Raw genomic sequence first — 18,605 nt, forward strand, 5'->3', positions numbered from 1 at the left:
ATTTGTATTTGTAAGAAACATCGAAATCCCCAGTGAAGTGTATAAATGGACCATTGCATAGGTAGATCTAAGTGTTTTAAATTTTAAAAAACACTTTAATAAGGATCTACTCTATCCATCAAAGTAAATATTAACTGTGCATATTGCCAAACATTTAAAACGGAAATCTCTGCACCAGTGTGATTGTGCTTTTATCTAGGCAGATTAGTTCATGTATTCTTACTTTATATCTTCACTGGAATCTGGCTGTTTGTACAGGTTTTATTCCATGTCAACAATGGAGCTGGCAGAATAACAGCTACGTACGAACCAAGAGGCACAAAGAGCTTGTGTGATGGGAAATGGCACAAGCTTCAAGCAAACAAAAGCAAACATCGTATTTCGCTGATAATTGATGGGAATTTGGTTCACACTGATAATCCCTACATCCAGTCAACATCTGCAGATACAAACAATCCCATTTATGTTGGAGGTTATCCTGGTAGGTACAATAATATTTCCCTTTCCTGCTGTCCCTCCTGTGCTCGCTCTCACCAGAGTGACTCTAAACACGTGCTCCCTTTTGGTTTGCCATGGGAATTGTGACTGTGTGCATCTCAACTGTTGCTTCATATTCTGCTAGTTTCTATTTTAACTTCAAAAACACCCATACAGAGTGGCTTCCTCCTCTCTTTTTCCCTCTCATCTTGCATTGTCCCCTGGCAAGAGCTATTTCTGCAAACTCTGCCCAGTTATTGCTGTGCATGGCTTATGCTTGAAAAGAGCACTGACTGTCCAACTTGATGCTCCCCAGGTGTTGGTTTTACCTCTTATTTCAGAGGAGGAGAATTTTAATAACCTGGATTTTTGTATTTTTTCAGTTTGGTGGAAATAGATTATACATATTTCATGTCTGTTTTTCAGCTGATGTCAAGCAAAACTGCCTCACAAGCAAGAGCTCATTCCGTGGCTGTTTGAGGAACCTTGTTTTGACCAAGGGCCAACATACAGAATTGTTTGACTTTAGCAGAGCTTTTGACCTACGTGGAGTGTTTCCTCATTCCTGCCCAGGGGCTGAGCATTGAACTGTAGCAAAGCCTGTCTGGATGGAGAGAGGGATTGTTTTTTCTTGTTGTTGATTTATTATTTTGTGTTCTCATTTTGTAATGAAAAGAAGAATTGACAGGAACGTGCATCTATTTGATTTTTCTGGTTGTTTTCCAACTCAGGTCATTTATTTTTTTTAATCAGAAGCTCTATGTCTGCATTTTAACTAAATGGTTTTAAACAACAAATACCTCTACAACAATTTTAATGGCATTAATTGGGCATTTTTCTTTTGGGTATTTTTATTAATCAGTGTTTACAGTATGCTTTCTTTTGATTACTTGACAGTATTTCATTTTATTTTGTATTGGCAGTTTTGTAAGAAGGTAATAATTTTGGACCATGTAATAAAACTACAATAAACTGCATTATTTCATGTAGTTCAGGTGTCCATGTTTTTTAGTTAGAAGGAAAAGAGCTGGAAGGCTGAGAAGTTACAAGTATGCCCACTACAGGGAGGCTGGAAGTAAATAATCTCTAAGGCTTCTTCCAATCTGGGCCATTATATGATTCTGATTATATGAAACGTAGGTGGACACAGCCCAGCAGAGGGAGCAGGAGACTGACTAAAGGCATGATTTTGAAGGTCTCAGATTCAGAGTTTAATGAATAGAATTTTCTTAGTTACACTTCATAGGGTAGCTCTGGCTCCTTTTCCTTCTGCCTTACTATGCAGTGCTTCTGACACTCATTATAGATGCATTGGCTGGATGGATTATGTTCCTGTTTATGCTCTCATGGAATCAGCTTCAAGACAAGCAGCATCTCTATGGCACAGAAATGCCTGTGAAGTGATGTGCTGCTGAAGAAACAATTTCAGTCTTATTTGGGAAAAAATATGTATTTTGGCAATGCAAGCTAATGCATCATTCTTTGGAAAACAGTATTTCTTATGGACAATGGGAGGCAGTTTTGAGGCCAGCCTGCAGTTATATCTTTGTCTTTTCTTACCGTGCCTGCCTCTGCTTCTAAAATGAGTCTTCCAGTAGCTATTCTTGAGCCAGTTTGGGGGGTGTGTGCTCAAGCTCAGTCAAGTAAGGACATGTATTTATCAACTGGTCAGATTGTGGAGCAGTGACAGATGTGCCCCCTACTTTAATATACATCTGTAATAAACATAGTTCTTTGCAAGTTACTTCCATCTCACTTCTTTTTTCTCTTTGAACTAGAAATATTTTTGTTTGCTCCTTCCAATTTTATTTGGCTTTTACTATGCATTTGTACAATTTGTTCTAAAGTTAGTTTTTCTCTATGTATTTTGTACTAGTTTAAAAAATACTGGCTGAAGTGAACCTCCAAAGCAGTTTGCCATTGCTTTCAATGAGGCAGGATTCCAAGCAGTGTGTTTTGTACATTGCATAGAGGTAGTCCAAGAGCTCCTGGAGCAAAGAGCTCCTCCACTTCAGCAAGGGTGGCAGAGCATGGTCTGCTCTACAGCTTTCAGGTGCTGTAACAACACAGCTGCTTTGAAAAAGGATACACCACTGCTCTTCTGCCCTCTCCTTCTATCCAAAATACCCATACTTAGATTTGAAGAGCTGGGTTTTTTGTATTTTTTTTTTTATTTTTGACATGGATACAATACAGTGGACACACTCTGCTGTACAAATACATGTACATGTTGGCGTACTTCAACAAAACACATAACATAATGAGGATTGTAAGGGAAACATACATACAAACACTTCACTTTGATTAGTGGCATTGCATTATTTTCCAGAGAAGACACACATTAATAGATACCCACTGAAAAATAAAATGAAACACTGTTTGTTTGTATTCATTGTCTATTAACCCAAACATCTGATCTTACAAGAGTCACAAGCATAATTTAGGCAACGTGGTTTTGATAAAATTTCATCCATATCCTGAAATATGTATTTTACTAGATTTTTTTTTTTTTTGTAATTTCAAATCTTGCCTCATACAAAAAGAAATACTGTGTCAGTGTTAATGTGAAACTGGCAATAGATTAGGTAGTAAACATCTAAGCCAAAGTATTTTTCCTGGAAAATGCAGAGTGAGGTAGTTAATAGTATACATGGACACAGACACATTTGCACACATGCACACTTTCTAATGACATTTGCTGCATATACAGGTTCAAGAATTCCAGTCTGATTTGCAACACCTGCTTTTTGCAATACTCTCTCTCTGTGTGTTGATATGCAAAATGTTGTCCTTGTAGAACCGTGGAGTATATAAATGCTTGAGGCTCTTCGGAATTTCAGTAAATCTCTCCCTGCTTGCAATCACTTTCTTAGTAATACCTTTCTATGTATATTACTTTTTCTAGGTGACAATCCTCTTGCAATTTACTTTTGACTTCAACTTCTGTTAGGAGGAACAAAATTCCTCATGGCTCCACCAACATCTTGAAATATAAGAACCTAAAGTTGAGATCTCATATTTCAAAATTCTATTGAGCTTGTTCCATTTGTCTAATGCATATTAAATCAAGTTAGTGTACCAAAACAATACAAAACAACTTAATGTGGAACAGTATTAACCACTACATATGGTTCATTAGGGCCATTTGTATCAAAAGAGAATTCTGACATTCTGTTTCAGAGACAGGAGGTATTTGGCCACTCTATGTAGAATCTAGCTCATCTGCTAATATGCATCTTATAAAGTTATAGGCAGTTTTAGCATAAAACAAGAGCTCACAGGGTGGATTTTATTACATCATATTTGACCTTCCTAAGTTGAGAAGTAATAAAAGTCTTCCAAAACCCCCTTGTATTCCATACAGAATTCAGGGAGATCCATTTCAGAAATAACATGGATGAGGTCCAGAACATGCTGAGCAAGTTGCAGCACGAACACAGGGCTGCTCTGTCCTTTCCCTTGCACAACCATTGAGAACACAGAGTGAAGTGAGTGAGCAAGATGGAGAAGGTCAATGTATTTTTCTGAAAGTATTGTAGGAAGTTAGCTCATTTGCTATAACATTTCAAATTATTTTCTTAATGTTTAGTCTTTTTGTAGTCACAGAATGCCTTTTAGTTGGCTATAGATACAATGATGCTTAGCATTTATATGATTCTCTTTTTATTTGAAGCACTTTCTGCATATAAAGCCTTTGCTGAGTTTATTCCTCCCAGATGGATGTTTATAACTCCTGATCTGCTCAGGGAATTGTTTGGCTACATCTGAGAGTAGAATTTAACTTGACTAATTGTCATGTTGCCTTTATATGGAAAGTACTAGTCCTGCTTTACAGCTGACAAACAAGGACAGCATAAGCAGAGCTGTCCTTTGCCACAGAGGGAACTAAAGGGTATCAGGAGCAAAGCGCATGACAAAACATTTATGCTTAGTCCTATAAACACGCCACAGATCTACTATCTCTTGTATACTTAAAATAAATAGTTGTCAAAATAAGGAGTGTATTTTATAATACAACTGTCCTGTTTTTTTCCGGGCTGCAACTATGTCTCCTTTAGTGTTAAGAAGAAAATGGAAAAACAAAAGAAAACAAAAAACCCAAACAAGGAAGAAAACAACAACAACAAAAAAACAAACAAACAAAAAAAACCCCAAAACACCAAAACAACCAGAAAGTTAAAAATGTCGCTGTTTTAAAGAAAATGGTTATAATTTTTTATCATTTTTATCAAAAAGATAAGACATGAAGAAGACAGGATCTGCCCTCTGTAGACATTATTGTTGCTGGTGAAGTTATTTAATGCTGATTTCTTTCACTGACCAGTAACAATGAAAGTTAATTGCCAGAGAACACAGTTAAATTGACACATTTTAGAGGCTCTGCTTCTGGTTCAGATCCTCATTGCACAGATTCAGCAGAGCATCACAAGTTACAGGCTTTCTCTACAGGACAGCAGACTTTATGTTCACCTGGAAGACTTGGTTCAGTGTGCTTTTAAATTGCTATGTAATAAACAGAGCTTCTGCCTCATCCCTGTGTCCAGATCAGGAACAAAAGTCATTACTTAGGCTGGGGGTGGTTTCAATGTGCAACATCATCATCTAATGATGGGGACATTGCAGTGCAGTTGAAGGCATTGGTTCCCACTTACTGTATATGACACAGATGAAAAAAATACTTGCTCTTTTAGACAGATTTGTGATTTCCGTACTCAACAAACCTCTTTTACTTTAGCGTAGCCCAAAGTGAGATGACTGAGAGAAGAACATCACTTGCTCTTGTGACTAGCTCCAAACCAGACATCTTATTTGACATTCCCAATTCAGTTGCAGCCCACTATTCTCTTGTCAGCCTGTGTTTCTGCTTAGACTGCATGCCAGCTGCAATTTGCTATGTATTTGTAAAACCCCCAGCACAACTGGGCCTAAATTTCCTATGGTTTTAAAGACCTAATGTGTAAATTATTAAATCCCTTTTCTGATTGGAAGCCCTGTTTCTTCTCCATGCTGTATTATACAAGACCTGAACAAAGATCTCTCTTGTTGATGCAGCTGAAGAGTATAAAAATTGCTTACATATTAAAGCTAAAATAAACAAAACAAAAAGAATTAGGTTACAAATTAGAAACTATAATGCTTAACAAAAAAGGTGTTGACTGTAAGTGGCACCATTAACACATCTCATAGTCTGGCATTACACAGATTTAATTCTGAGAGTATCAAGTAAAATATGCCCCTTGTCACCTAGTTTTTGTCTCCTGAAACTTGTGTGACAGGGAAAGGGAGGGGAGTGTGGTTTGTGGCATTACAATTGCACACAGCTGAGGGATCCAGACAGACGATTTTGGAAGACTGGTAGTGAGATATACAGTGGTATGTACACTGAGCAGTACAGCTGCCTATAGTTCCTCCTCCTGCCTCCCTCCCCCAGTATCAGGTACTCATGAGGAGAGACTGAGAGACACAAGTATTGCAGTAACACACTCTGTATGAGTTTACTTTCAGGAGAAAGGTTTGGTTTTTCACACAGCTGTCTTGGCAGTGCTGCACGTTGAGCTCCCACCTTCCATGCCTGACAGACACCTTCCCTTCTCCAATGTCTCTGTCATGCTTCTGTGTTATGCTGTGGTCAGCAGTGTTTCAATCATCTGATGCCACTGCATTATTTCCAAAAAACGTTCTAACACCAGGTCAGGAAACAAACACCGTACCTTGGTCTGCCCTTCTCACGTCCTGGGCCAACTGGCACAAGTGTAATCCATACGAAAGCGTAACTAATGTGGTATTTTTCTGCTGGTTTGGAAGCTGGAATACCAAAAGTACTATGTGCTGACCATCAGTTGGACAGTGCAGTAGGAAGGAACGATGTCCTGTAGCTACCATTTTGTTTTGTCTCTGAAAGAGCTGCTTAAAATGACAGGCATCACTCTTGTCCGTTTGGTTTTTGTCCAGTATACTGCTGCCTTCTGCTTCAGCTGGCTTTTGGTTTTATCACCCATTCTGCATGAGGATTTGCACGGTAGACATCTAGCATGAACGCATCTGGATCCAAACAGTGTTGACCTGAAAAGGAAATTGTCAGCCATGAATCATAGGATGTTCTGAGCACACAGGGACAGAGCTGTGTTAAAATGCCCTTGAAAATTTCTCTGACTTGCACACAGCAAGCCTGGTTTGGTGTGTCTGTCCAGCTAACATCTTGCCTGGGAACAGAGAGGGCTTTTGGTAAATTCGCCAGTGATTTTACTCTGTGACAGTCATGAATTCACTGTCACTTCCAGGCAGGATGTCCTGCATTACACTGAGTACTGGACAAGACATTTAGTCAAACAATGAATATGCTCTCTTTAGAAGCTTCAACAACACTGTTAGTGCAAGCGCTACAGTATGTGGGGTTTTATTTCTTTGGATTTACTTAGCTGGAATTATAGCTCTCTCACTTCTACACTATTTTTAAATGCTGAAAAAGTAGCTCTGTAAACAATGTGTTCCCATACAGTAGGATCTTGTAAAGAACTGCAGGACTCTAACAAGGTTTTTGGGAGTTGCCAATTTCCTGGTTTAAAAAAAAAAAAAATCCTCTGCACTCCAGCTGTTTCATTAGCTGATGATTGTGAAGTTGTGGCTGCCTTTGCCAGAATGAGGATTTCGTGCCTCTTAGTTGAGTAATAAGGCAATAAATTCTAGAGTTAAGTTGATTTGTTGGACTATATTGCATTTACATGGGGTAATGAAGTCATTTCACTGGTGAGCTTACTTTGCTGTGACACAAGATTATGGTAAAATTTTTGTATGGTTACTTACAAGGTCACTGGGGTCCTAATGATTTTATTCAAGCGAAAGCAATATAAATGAATTAATGCTTAATCAGTGGACTAAGGTACCCTGAAGGATCTAGGACTATAAAAATTATTTTAAATGAAGATGCAAATTAAATGTCTCAATTTTTTGGAAGACCATTGCAGGAATATTTGGGATTGTTTTTCATTTTTAGCATAAATTGGTCATCCTGTTTGTGATTTGGCAAAACAAATCACTAATCCAATTAATTTTGTATTATCATCAGTAATAAATACAGATTCCTGATGGCTGCTGAAGTAAGTCTGTGATGTTTTGTAACAACTTTACAGAAACTCTTTAGAGCTGAATATAGAAGAATTAAGGAATAATCTAATCAGATAATTCACAACTGACTATGACAGAGCATCTGGAATTTTGGTATGAACAGAGAAAGGAGAGAGCCAGGATTCTGTAATCTCAAATTAAAATATGTTTTTTGACCTTCAGGCCAGAAACTTGTGGGGCAAGCCACTGTTGTTATCATTATAAGAGTGTCACTGCATGAAACAGAAGAAGACAAAGCCCTATTGTAAGGAATTTGTAATCTAAATAAAGCACACATTAGTGTGAGTATAGAACACCCATGTCTGCAGGGGCTGAATTCACAATTCTGTGGGTTTTTGTTTGTGAGAGGTTAACACTTATATACAGTAAGAGGTCTTGGAAAAGGGTTTGACAGCCAGGTGGAATGTGCTTGCAGTAGGAAGACTAAGGATCTCTTAACCATGGAAAAATTCTCAGCTATGAGAGTGAGAGAGATAAGCAAAAGGTCAGCTGAATTTGGCAAGACTGCAAGAAGTGCTGCTGAGATCCAGCCGCTGGGTTCATTCTCTCCTGTGGGGTGCCCCTCCTGGCACTCTGGAGATGGAATAAATAATGACATTGATCCAACAGCTTTTGGGTCAGGCTCCTTTCCTTCAAATGGATAGGACAGAACCAGCTGTGTCAAAACAGTGCTGTCCTGAGGTGTTTTAGGAGGTTAAGGACATTTAGAATTAATTTTCAAAATTGAGACCTACCTATATTTCCTCCAATTTCATGTAAACTTTGGATCTGGCCTCTCACGTTCTGCGATGATCCACGGCTAGGATGGAAAAAAACCTTTCAGTTTGTCTTTCTGTTATAACCACTGCCTTATCACCCATCATCTATGGTAAGCTAAAGTTTGATGTTTTTCCATCTCTTAACTGCCTTAGCAAAACCCACAACTTCTACCAAATGGATCACTGCAGAATAATGAATCTACTACAGAGGTAGATTATTGCATCTCAGTCAACAAAACCTTTTATATTAATTATTCTATATTAACATTATTATTAAAACATTAATCTAAATATTAAAATTAATTTAAAATTAAATTCAAATTTTAAAATTTTTAAAATTTTAAATTTAGCTTTTAAAAATATAAAAGTCTATAAAATATATGTTTAATGTAAATTTTTAATAGTGGTCTACTAAAGGGAAAGCAGATTGATTTTGTATAGGAGCCAATTATTAAGTAAAATAAGAAGAGTAAGATAAGTGGTCAAAATTTCTTTGACCAACATAACCATAAATTAGCAATTTTAGGTTAGGAAAAAGAGTTCTTGTAACAGAACGAAAATTTGAAGAGGGAACAATCTATTAATTTATAGTTCTGATGTTGTTGTTCAGGAAAAACAAAATGTTCTTCTTTACTTACCTGTTTTCACAGTGGAATCGAGCCAGGATGTCTTTGGCTTTTGTTTGGCTGTTGAGTTGAATTGCCATAGAGACTTTTGAATGCAGTGGAGCATAAACTCTTATCACCCCCTCGGGTATGTCAGACTGCAAGTAGGGAGGAAAAGTGACAGCTCCCTAAAATCAATATTCAATAGAGTAAGTCTAAGGTAAATATTGCTCTAGCTCAATTTGGAAGCAGTTCTACAACCTAATTTGAGGTTGCTTCCAAAACTCACTGTCCTACATTCTCTTGGCTATTCAAAAGACATTTACAGTCATACAAATGCAAATTTGTGGACACAAATCAGATACAACACAAAGACACAAAGTCTTTGGTAAATAGCACATAAATGCACACAGGGTAAATCTCTTGAACTATAACTTTAACTTATTTCTGTTAACATTGGTCAGTGAACCAACTGCTTATTTGAAAACAAAAATTATTATGAATATCTGTTCTTCCTTCTAAAGATGAAATTCTCCTGAGGCATAGATTCAGTTCTCTGTTTCTGCTTCCTATATCTTCTACTAGATTGGAGTGAGTGTACAGTAAAACATCAAGTACCATATGGCTTCTGTTAATTTGAAATTTGACCTTGTGTAGGGTTCAAATGATCATCTATGAAGTTTATGCACTCTTCCATGATTAATGGTGGATAAATCAATTAGCAAGGTTTGCATTCCAGTTCTAATCCGGTTAATACCATGCTGACCAGAACACAGTAGTCTCTCCAGTCTCTGTCTCTGTGTAATTTGGAACATCTGAGACCTGGGGACTGTGTTAAGTGCTCTGAACATTAAACCCAGTTATCCAAACAGAGTTTGCCTCCAATTTGCCCTTCGTATTTCAGCTCCTTGCCATGGCTACCCTAATTTTTATTAGATGTAAAGCAAATTACTCCAATCAATGGACTTGTCTTCCCAAAGGTGCAATGACTTCAGTAACTGACTCTGCTCAGAGAAGTCTATCTGTGTTCATCCCAGGCTGAATTTAACTTTGCAGCACAGAAGTCTACACTGCCATTTAAAATAAACATCTGTGTCTCCTATCTGCAGCACAATCTATGTCCTACCCTACCTAAAATACTTCAGTCAATGCTGGCAGTTTCTTGAGAAAGATGAATTTGAATTGATTCACCACTCACTCACAACATTTATTTTTCTACTTTTCCCTCCATACATTACCTTCTGCATTTTCTCTCTTGTCTGTACTAGGTGCCTCATTCTCTATTTCTCATAATCTTGTGATATCATTCTTTCCTAACTGGTCTTTTCTTTTGTTCTTCAAGACTACTCTTCAACAACTATAGAGTCCTTTACCCTTTCCTTGATTACTTCTCTTAAAATTCACCAGTCTTCATTCTCTTGAACATTCATGGAAGACTCTAAATACTTCCAGGCTATTAAAGGTAGTTACTGCATGGAAATACGTGTAAGTTGCTATAGGGACTGGGTATGTTTTTCATGGAGACTTGACATGTCTTGTTGCCCAAACTGTATGTTGAACCTAGTATGTAAGACAATTCTAGTTGTCTATCAAAGCAGCATACCCCAAGTAAGCTTCTAGGCAGTAGGTAAAGGTTGGTGGCTTTAAGCACTCCAAAGAAAAGTTTTTCTATTAGAGTTTCTTAAGTCTAAACTGCTTCTGGAGCCCTGGAAATCCTCAAAAGTATCCACGTCTCTCCTCCGACTATACAGGGAATAACAACACAATCTACTTCACTGGGCACTTAACATTAGACACAGTTTAAGTGTCTATGGTAGGCAAACTGAAATTTCTCTCTGCTTGCAAAGTAAGTGCAAAGCTCTCAGACTAAAGCATGCAAGGAGAATATCAAGTGGCCTGTACCAGGACCTGGATAAATGCAATTAATCCTATATGGACCATCCTATTACTCATCTGCAGATACGTGCATTTGTTGAGTATCTACAAATCATTGCTGTCAGGGACAGTCCACATATGACCATTTCTTACGAAACAGGTTAAAAACCAGCTTGGCAGCTTTGGCTGCTGGAAATCATTCTGCCTCCCGTACCTTTTCTCAGTCAATTCTCAAAACTCTGTCTTATCAGAGTGTTGGACTGGAAAACACACTTTTAAAGATCACTCTCAAATCAGCTTATTTTGTATGGCAAAATTTCCTCCCCAAACCCGGAATCTTTCATGAGATAAAGGAGGGAGACTGTTTAAAGCCACCCTTGAAACTTGTATCTTTTTATCACACCTCTGGTCTTTCAGGTCTCTCCCGTTCCATGGTCTTTCTCCTCAGAAGTTTTCTCACTCCTTTGTCAAACATCAGCTGTCTCTTGCTGTTGTTCATTGCTGCCTCATTCATTTTTCTCACTTGGGAAATCAGGAAAGATGGGACCTAGATGAAGGAATCCAGATCTGAGAATATACAGTAATTTTTTTCCCAATGTGTTGGGTCTTTTGAAGGGCACCAAATTTTAGGTAGCAGAAACTCTGTTTATACATGCAATCAGTAGTTTCCTCTAACAACCTACAGTTGTTGAAACTTTGATGAAACTGTGGATCATCTTTCCCACCATATGAAACTTTAAAGCAGTGTTTGCAGCTGCAGGAACTTTATTAGGAGGTAGCCTTTGTAATCCCCATTATACCTTCCCTCTGTTATGAGCAAATGAGCCGAGACTGTCAATATCTTCAGGCCAACCTTCAAAAGCCAAAAAAAGTTGTACTCATTTTATTGTGGGCTACACTTTGAACAGACTTCTAATCACATTCAAGTTCAGACATATAACCTACACATCCAGATTAAATCATTCTTCTATGCATCACTCTGTATAAACGATGGTATAGGAGGTATATTTCCAGAAGGGAATTGATGCTAAAATAGATGTCTTAGATAGTAAGGTAGCTCTCAATCCAGAAATATCTGTCAGGGTGCCTTATTCTAGATATGGAAGACTCCAGTCAGTTTCCAAATTTCTGCACATCTCCTGCATATAGCAAAATACTGCACTGTAATGGAATCATAAAGAGGGAACCAGCACTACTCACTGTCCACAGGATGTCCTGGTACCGGATTAAAAGCCGCACAATGTGTGCAGTGGTGGCAGCTGCTTGCATTTCTTGTTGGTTTGCACGCTTCCCTTTGTAGATAAAGAGGTTTGGTGCAACAATCATAGACACGTTCCACAAATTCATCTTGTTTTTCCCTTCATTAGCAACCACCTTCTTCAGGAACTGAAGAAAGGCCTGGAAAAAAGCAATACTTGCTTAATCTCAGGAAAGAATTTACTTTTGAAATGCAGCATTTTCAAATGTATGTGTCTGGCTGCGATATTTGCACTTGGAGGTGAAACTTAGTGTTTTTTCATTGTATTTGGATTACTCTGATATTTGTTGCTACAACAACCTGTGTCAACCACAGAGGAATAGTTAATATTATCAAAAGACACATTAATAAATTTTCTGTAGTTTAGAGGATAATCCCAAATTTATAAGGCAAATACAATGACTCCAGTAAGGCTCTGAATCCTATAGTAGAGATAAGATGTACACGTATTGCAAGGGAACAGTTACTTTCTTCATAGATTACCAAGCGTCCATTTTGATGTATCTGGTCAACCCTTTTTATATCACAGTCACCTGCGCTGATTAGTCTGTCTTCAAACCTGCACCAGTCACACATGTAATATGACCTGAAATTTCTGCCAGCAACCCCCAGACTTTTATTCTGGGATAACAAAAGCAAGAAGAGCTAAGTGGTTGTTCATTGATGTTGCTTCTGCACATGCTTGGCAGAGTCAAAGGAAATTAATTTCCCCTTTTGGGTAGTTTATTCAGAATTTTGCCTGAACGATTACATAGCACAGACTGCAGCTGTGGTTAGAGGTGGGGGTCTACCAATGAGTCTTTCTGCAACACTGTTCTGGTTTCAGCCAGGATAGAGTTAATTTTCTTCTTTGTATCTGTTACAGGGCTGTGTTTTGGATTTAGGATAAGAATAATGTTGATAACACACTGATGTTTTAGTTGTTGCTAAGCAGTGTTTACACTTAGTCAAGTGTAATCTTTAGCTTCTCATGCTGCCCTGCCAGCAAGGGGGCTGGGGCTGCACAAGGACTTGGGAGAGGGCACAGCCTGAAGAACTGATTCCCAAAGGATATTCCATACTGTATGGCATTGTGCTCAGTATCTAAACTGTGGGGAAAACTGGTCTGGGCCCACTACTCAAGAACTGGCTGGGCATCAGTCAGTGAGTGGTGAACAACTGCATTGTGCAACACTTGTTTTGTGTGTTCTAATTAATTAATTATTATTATTTTCCCATTAATTTCTGTCCTATTGAACTGTTACTGTCTCAACACATGAATTATACTTTTTTTAAAATTTTCTCACCTATCCCACTGGAAGTGGGGAGGAGTGAAGAAATGGCTGTGTGGTGGTATGCTGGTTTTAGATTGGGGAGTGTTAATTTTCTTTATGCTGACCGGTATGGGATTATGTCTGGGACTTGTGTTGAACACAATGTTAATAATATAGATATTTTTTGTTATTACTAAGTAGCACTTGCTTGGAGCCAAGGCCTTTCCTGCTTTTCATACTGCCTAATGCTGAGGTGTAAGAGAAATTGGGAGGAAACACAGCCAGGACTGGTGACCAAAGGGATATTCCAGACCATGTGACATCATGCTCAGTATAAAAAGGTGGCAGGAAGATGAAGGAAGGAGGGGACTTTTGGAGTGATGGCATTTGTCTTCCCAAGTAACTGTTACATGAGATGAAGCCCTGCTCCCCTGGTGATGGCTGAACACCTGCCAGCCTGTGGGATGTGGTGAGTTCATTTTTTTGCTCTGCTTTCATGAACAGGTTTTGTTTTTCCTATTAAATTACGTTTATCTCAACTCATTAATTTTCCAGCTTTTACCCTTATTCTCCCTGATCCCACTGACGGGGTTGGGAGCGAGAAGCTACATGGAATTGGTTGCTGGCTAGGGTTGAACCATGACAGGTATTAGCTGGCTCTTGGTTGAACCCCAAAAAACGTATCATTAAAGCCACTGTCTTTGTACCCTGACATAGAAATTAAAACATTTTTACAAACCCAAGAATTACAAAGTAGAAACTGTGTTGGAGAAGTTTCTAAAATCTCATTATAGACAAGAGAGTGGAACTGTGTAGAGAGTTTTGTCATCACTTCTATTTTTGTACATAAGTCTTATTAATGATAAAGTAACAATTAAGACTACTCCTCTAGCATGTGTTTTAAACATGCAGCTCTGTACCCAAATGAACTTCAGTGGCAGAAACAACCCCCATTCTTTAGAGAGCACTAGTAGACCTCCAGGCGCTTTGAAGACAGTGGTTCTTGTCCCTTGTGACTGCATACATGAATACAGGTAAAGAAGGCACCTGAACTCATAAAGTTGTATCTAAGCTGACTGAAAGGCTTTCAGAGGTGGGAGACCTGCATGATCCTCATGAGCTGGGGACCTAATGAAATATCTGGAGGTTCCCAGGAAGCTTGTTCACTCAGGTTTCCTTGATGTAGAAACAGACCCAAAGATACAACCAGTGTTTCTTAGGGTCAGGACATAGCTGCAGTCAGATCTGGGTGCTCCCAAACATCCAAAATTCTTGAAGCCACTGTGTTTGTATAAGGAAGTAGTACATGGGGGTGGGCATGGGTTTGTAAGGCAAGCCAACTTGAACTTGACATCTGTGCTACAGATGCATGTTTTTACCCTGGACTACACCCTGCAGTCTGGTCCAGTGCCCTGGAAGCCCTTCCAGTACCAGGAGTGCACTAGGCAAGTTTCTAGAGGGAAGATTCTCTCTTAAATTCATCCTGTAGAATTTCAGTTATAAAGAAAATCCAAAAACTGGACCTCCTTTGTCCAAACTAAGTGAGGAATATGCCTCTTTTAAATGAGTGCTCCATAATAATGATGCCTGAGATCCGGCAGTTGGATACCCCCAGCAACTATTTCTTAATTGCCTGTAAAAGAAATGACAGCCAGGAAATTTGAACATCTTTTCAAGGAAACCATCAAAACCACAGACGAATACCTTCCTGGTGCAGCATCTGAAAAAAATGAGTCTCTCATTTAAAAGTCAAAAGCCCCACAGATGGCAGGTGATAGCAAATGAAGAACTTACCTTGGCTGTGTCTCTGTTGGCCTCAGGCATCAGCATGATCAACAGATGCAAAGCTTGTAGTTGTAACTTGATCTTGGAGATTTCTAAGGACATGAATAATTAATGCTTTTGAAACCCCAACTGCAGTTGGCTTGCTCTAAAAACTTTATGCATCAAAAGTTCTAGAAATACCAACTAGTGCCTGGTTGAAACTAGCATGCTTAGGTGTTGATTAACCATACACTTTTCCCCAAATATAAAATCACCTTAATGAGTGGGTTTTTCCTTATCATCTTGGATCTTTGTCACACAGGGACACAAGGCACTACAAAATCCTATCTGCATAGTAACAATCCAGTGTTTTTCAGTATTAGCTCATTTCTCTTAGATATCTGTGTATTTGTTGTAGGGAATAAAGTCACTTTGTTCTGAACACACATCTCCTGTTCAGTCTTCTCCTAACTGCTGAGCCGTTGTAACTGCATGCAGCCTGGGATTCACAGGAGCACACTCAGGTATGTGAAGTTTATGGGAAGAGGCCACCTCCTCCTGCGCTTTAAACTACTCATGGAGACACTGAAAGCATTACTGCAACCTTATGTAAAGATCCTCAGCTTTCTGTACCAATTTGCTAATAAATTCACCATCCTGAGACTTTCAGTCTGTCCTAGCTCAAGTGACTTTGCAGTGAAGTCACAAGTACGGTAGGGTACAATTGCATTCTTCCTGGAAGAGAAATGAACAAAATGTACTGAAATTGAGAGGGTGTATGTACACTGAAAACAAAGCTCAGCTTCCTGAACCTTTCTGTACTCACACATATCTCTACCAATGGTCTGATCTCAACATAAACTTTAACAGAAATAGAACAGGTCCAGTAGATAAAGGACAGTGATCTGAGTTTACCTTGCAGAGATCTTCATTTGTGAAACTTACAGCTAATGTGAATCAGAGTCTATATATGACAGACACTGTTTACTCACAGGTTTCAAATTTTACATTAAACAGTTGTTTTGTTCACACAAACCTGTGCTAATAGCTGAATGTAAACACCTTTCTCCTTTGAAAACAAAATCCTGCAGAAAATTAAAATGTTTAGGCAAAACACTGAGCGTGTTTTTCTCTCTACTTCAGAGGGAGAAAAAAGATTCCGTGACTATTTTATATACTACAGAGAGAGAAAAAAATGTAATGCCTACTCTTGTATTTTATCTTATTTTCAGTCCATACTAGCTCCATTTCCACTTACTTTCTACTAGAGTGATGAATGCAGGCAAATATTCTACTGTGAAGAGTGGGCTTGGGAGTTCTCTTATAAACATTTTCAGCAGTCCTGCTGCATCGTTATTTCGTACTTGGTCCCAGTCAAAAGTGTCTTCATAAAATTTTGCCTCAAGTTCTTGATGAAGATTCTGAAAGATAAAAGAAACCTTTGGCCTTCAATCATTGCTGCTGGTCCAGCAGTTTGTGATCATTTCAGAAATCCCACTACAAGCAGCAGGCAGGTTTGTACAGCACTTGAACTAAAGCAGCCCTAAACCAGCGACAGCCTAGGTACAGCCATGTGGAGTTCTGAGCAGCTTAACAAGTCAAGTTCCTTCAGATATTTGGCAACCCAGGCTAAATACGGTTTGCTATAGCTAGATTTCTGCCAGTGAACAATTTGAGCCATCTTAAAACAAGGCAATTGTGTGTGATGTCTTGGAACTAGTAGCAGCAAACCCAGTTAGTACTGTTGTTCCTTTTTGTTTACAACACTCTCCACAGGTTTTGACCCTGAAGTCACAAAGGGGTGGTGTTTCTCCCTCACTGCCAGTGTATTTGCTAGATGGTCTGAATCCATTGAGCAAGTGGCTTAAAATTCAGGTCTTCCCATCTTTGAAAGTAAGATTTATGTTAGTATAATTATAGTTAGATTTAGTCAAATTGTAGAAAAATAAAGATACACAAACCCGTTACTGTCAGAAAAACCTTACTGCATAAAAAACCCCCAAACATCTAAAAACATGGGAGAGGTTTAAGATAGAATTGATGATGACACCATTTTGGGTAATGATACCATTAAATAACACAATTTAATCCCCTTGTTCTCCAACAGCAGCATCTTACAACACAGGTGAGTTTTGTTCTGGAGGGTCACTAGCCAGTGTTCAAAATACATATGTTAAAGGGAAATACTCAGCAAGGTTCCTAGCAGAAACAGGATTTGGCTTCAAACCCAGATCACTGCTCAAAAAATGCAAGCTCCTCAAAAAATTATTGAGTTAAAAAGATTGAAGGACAGTATTTTAATATAAGGATATCTATAAACAATGCAGCTCTCACAATTATTACTGGCTGAACATTCTCCTATCCATAAGAAGTTTGTTGCTGCTTTTTATGAGACCATTTATAACAAAATACATCTGTGGCAAATATTTGGTTTCAGATCATGACTTTGTCAGATGTACTTTAATATTATGCAAAAAGTTCAGTCCATTCAGGCAAAAAAGGTTTTAAAAATTAATTCTGTTTGCCATGTCTCACATGAGTGGAAAGAATTTACATATCAAGTACAGTCACACAAAATTAAGTAGAATGGTTGCACAAACGGAAGTAGAAAGTCATTCAGGATTTGGCATAAAATGTTACAGTCTCATTTTTACTAGCACATTTTAGTGGTTTTAATCTGGGCTATCTCAGCTTCCTCTGTATTCATATCCTTTGCACATAATCTGTACAAACACCTAGATTGAATTCTCTACTGTAACTGACTGAAAATATGGAACACAAATCCTCACCTCATCAAAAGCACAAGAGGACAGAATTCTACTACACATTTTTCTGCTGAGAAATAGAATGCAAGATTTTGGAAAGATAAACATTATATATATATATATATATACACACACACTTATATATGAGTATCTCCACACAGGTAATCATAGATTTTATACACTCAGTTCCTTCCCTCCCCTGCACATATATATGTGTACCTATGTATGCATCCAGTACTTTTGAAATATGTGCTGCAATTTTTTTAAACGTGACTGATCCTTCACTAGACTATCATGCAGTTTTGGTACACCGGAGCTTTTGTTACAGAGGAAAACTTGCATTCATTTCTTCTATTCTTTGTTTTATAGAAGAGTAACCTTTAATCATTTCCATATGCCTTTTCTTTCTCCAAACAAGACTGAAATAAAGTTGGAATGGCCTGAAGTCCTAATGTCATAATAATGTATGAAGGCTTTAGAAGGATGAAATCTGGATCTGCTTTAAAAAAAATATCTCTCTTGCTCATTGGTTTGTTGGGCAGACTCAAATGAAACCAAAACTCAAATAATTTAAAACTTTCATATGGGCAGTTTAACTTACCACCTAGTATAGAGGAGTTGCATATGAAGTCATCTCCCATAGCAGCTCCCAGGATACAGGTTGTGAAAAAGAAGTGAACAAGACACAGTACAGTGTATGCAAAGAATATGGAAATAATTTAATT

The 18,605-nt window shown here is 38.2% G+C and overlaps 2 protein-coding genes across 2 annotated transcripts in view; one reads left to right on the forward strand and one right to left on the reverse strand.

Annotated features, from left to right (window-relative positions):
* The window catches only part of LAMA1 (laminin subunit alpha 1), a 94,972-nt gene extending 93,908 nt beyond the window's left edge, over positions 1-1,064 (forward strand). Inside the window, exons 63-64 of the mRNA XM_062512204.1 lie at positions 259-481; positions 904-1,064. Coding sequence (XP_062368188.1) covers positions 259-481; positions 904-1,064 — 384 coding nt within the window. The remainder of the gene's footprint in view (positions 1-258; positions 482-903) is intronic.
* A 5,384-nt stretch (positions 1,065-6,448) lies between these two features.
* Positions 6,449-18,605, reverse strand: part of ARHGAP28 (Rho GTPase activating protein 28) — a 31,032-nt gene continuing 18,875 nt past the window's right edge. Inside the window, exons 8-14 of the mRNA XM_062500988.1 lie at positions 16,374-16,536; positions 15,146-15,228; positions 12,041-12,238; positions 11,244-11,387; positions 8,999-9,153; positions 8,337-8,401; positions 6,449-6,540 (exon numbers count right to left, since the gene is read on the reverse strand). Coding sequence (XP_062356972.1) covers positions 6,449-6,540; positions 8,337-8,401; positions 8,999-9,153; positions 11,244-11,387; positions 12,041-12,238; positions 15,146-15,228; positions 16,374-16,536 — 900 coding nt within the window. The remainder of the gene's footprint in view (positions 6,541-8,336; positions 8,402-8,998; positions 9,154-11,243; positions 11,388-12,040; positions 12,239-15,145; positions 15,229-16,373; positions 16,537-18,605) is intronic.

The sequence above is a fragment of the Cinclus cinclus genome, chromosome 1 (genome assembly GCF_963662255.1).
Source record: "Cinclus cinclus chromosome 1, bCinCin1.1, whole genome shotgun sequence".
Classification (NCBI taxonomy): Eukaryota; Metazoa; Chordata; class Aves; order Passeriformes; family Cinclidae; genus Cinclus; species Cinclus cinclus.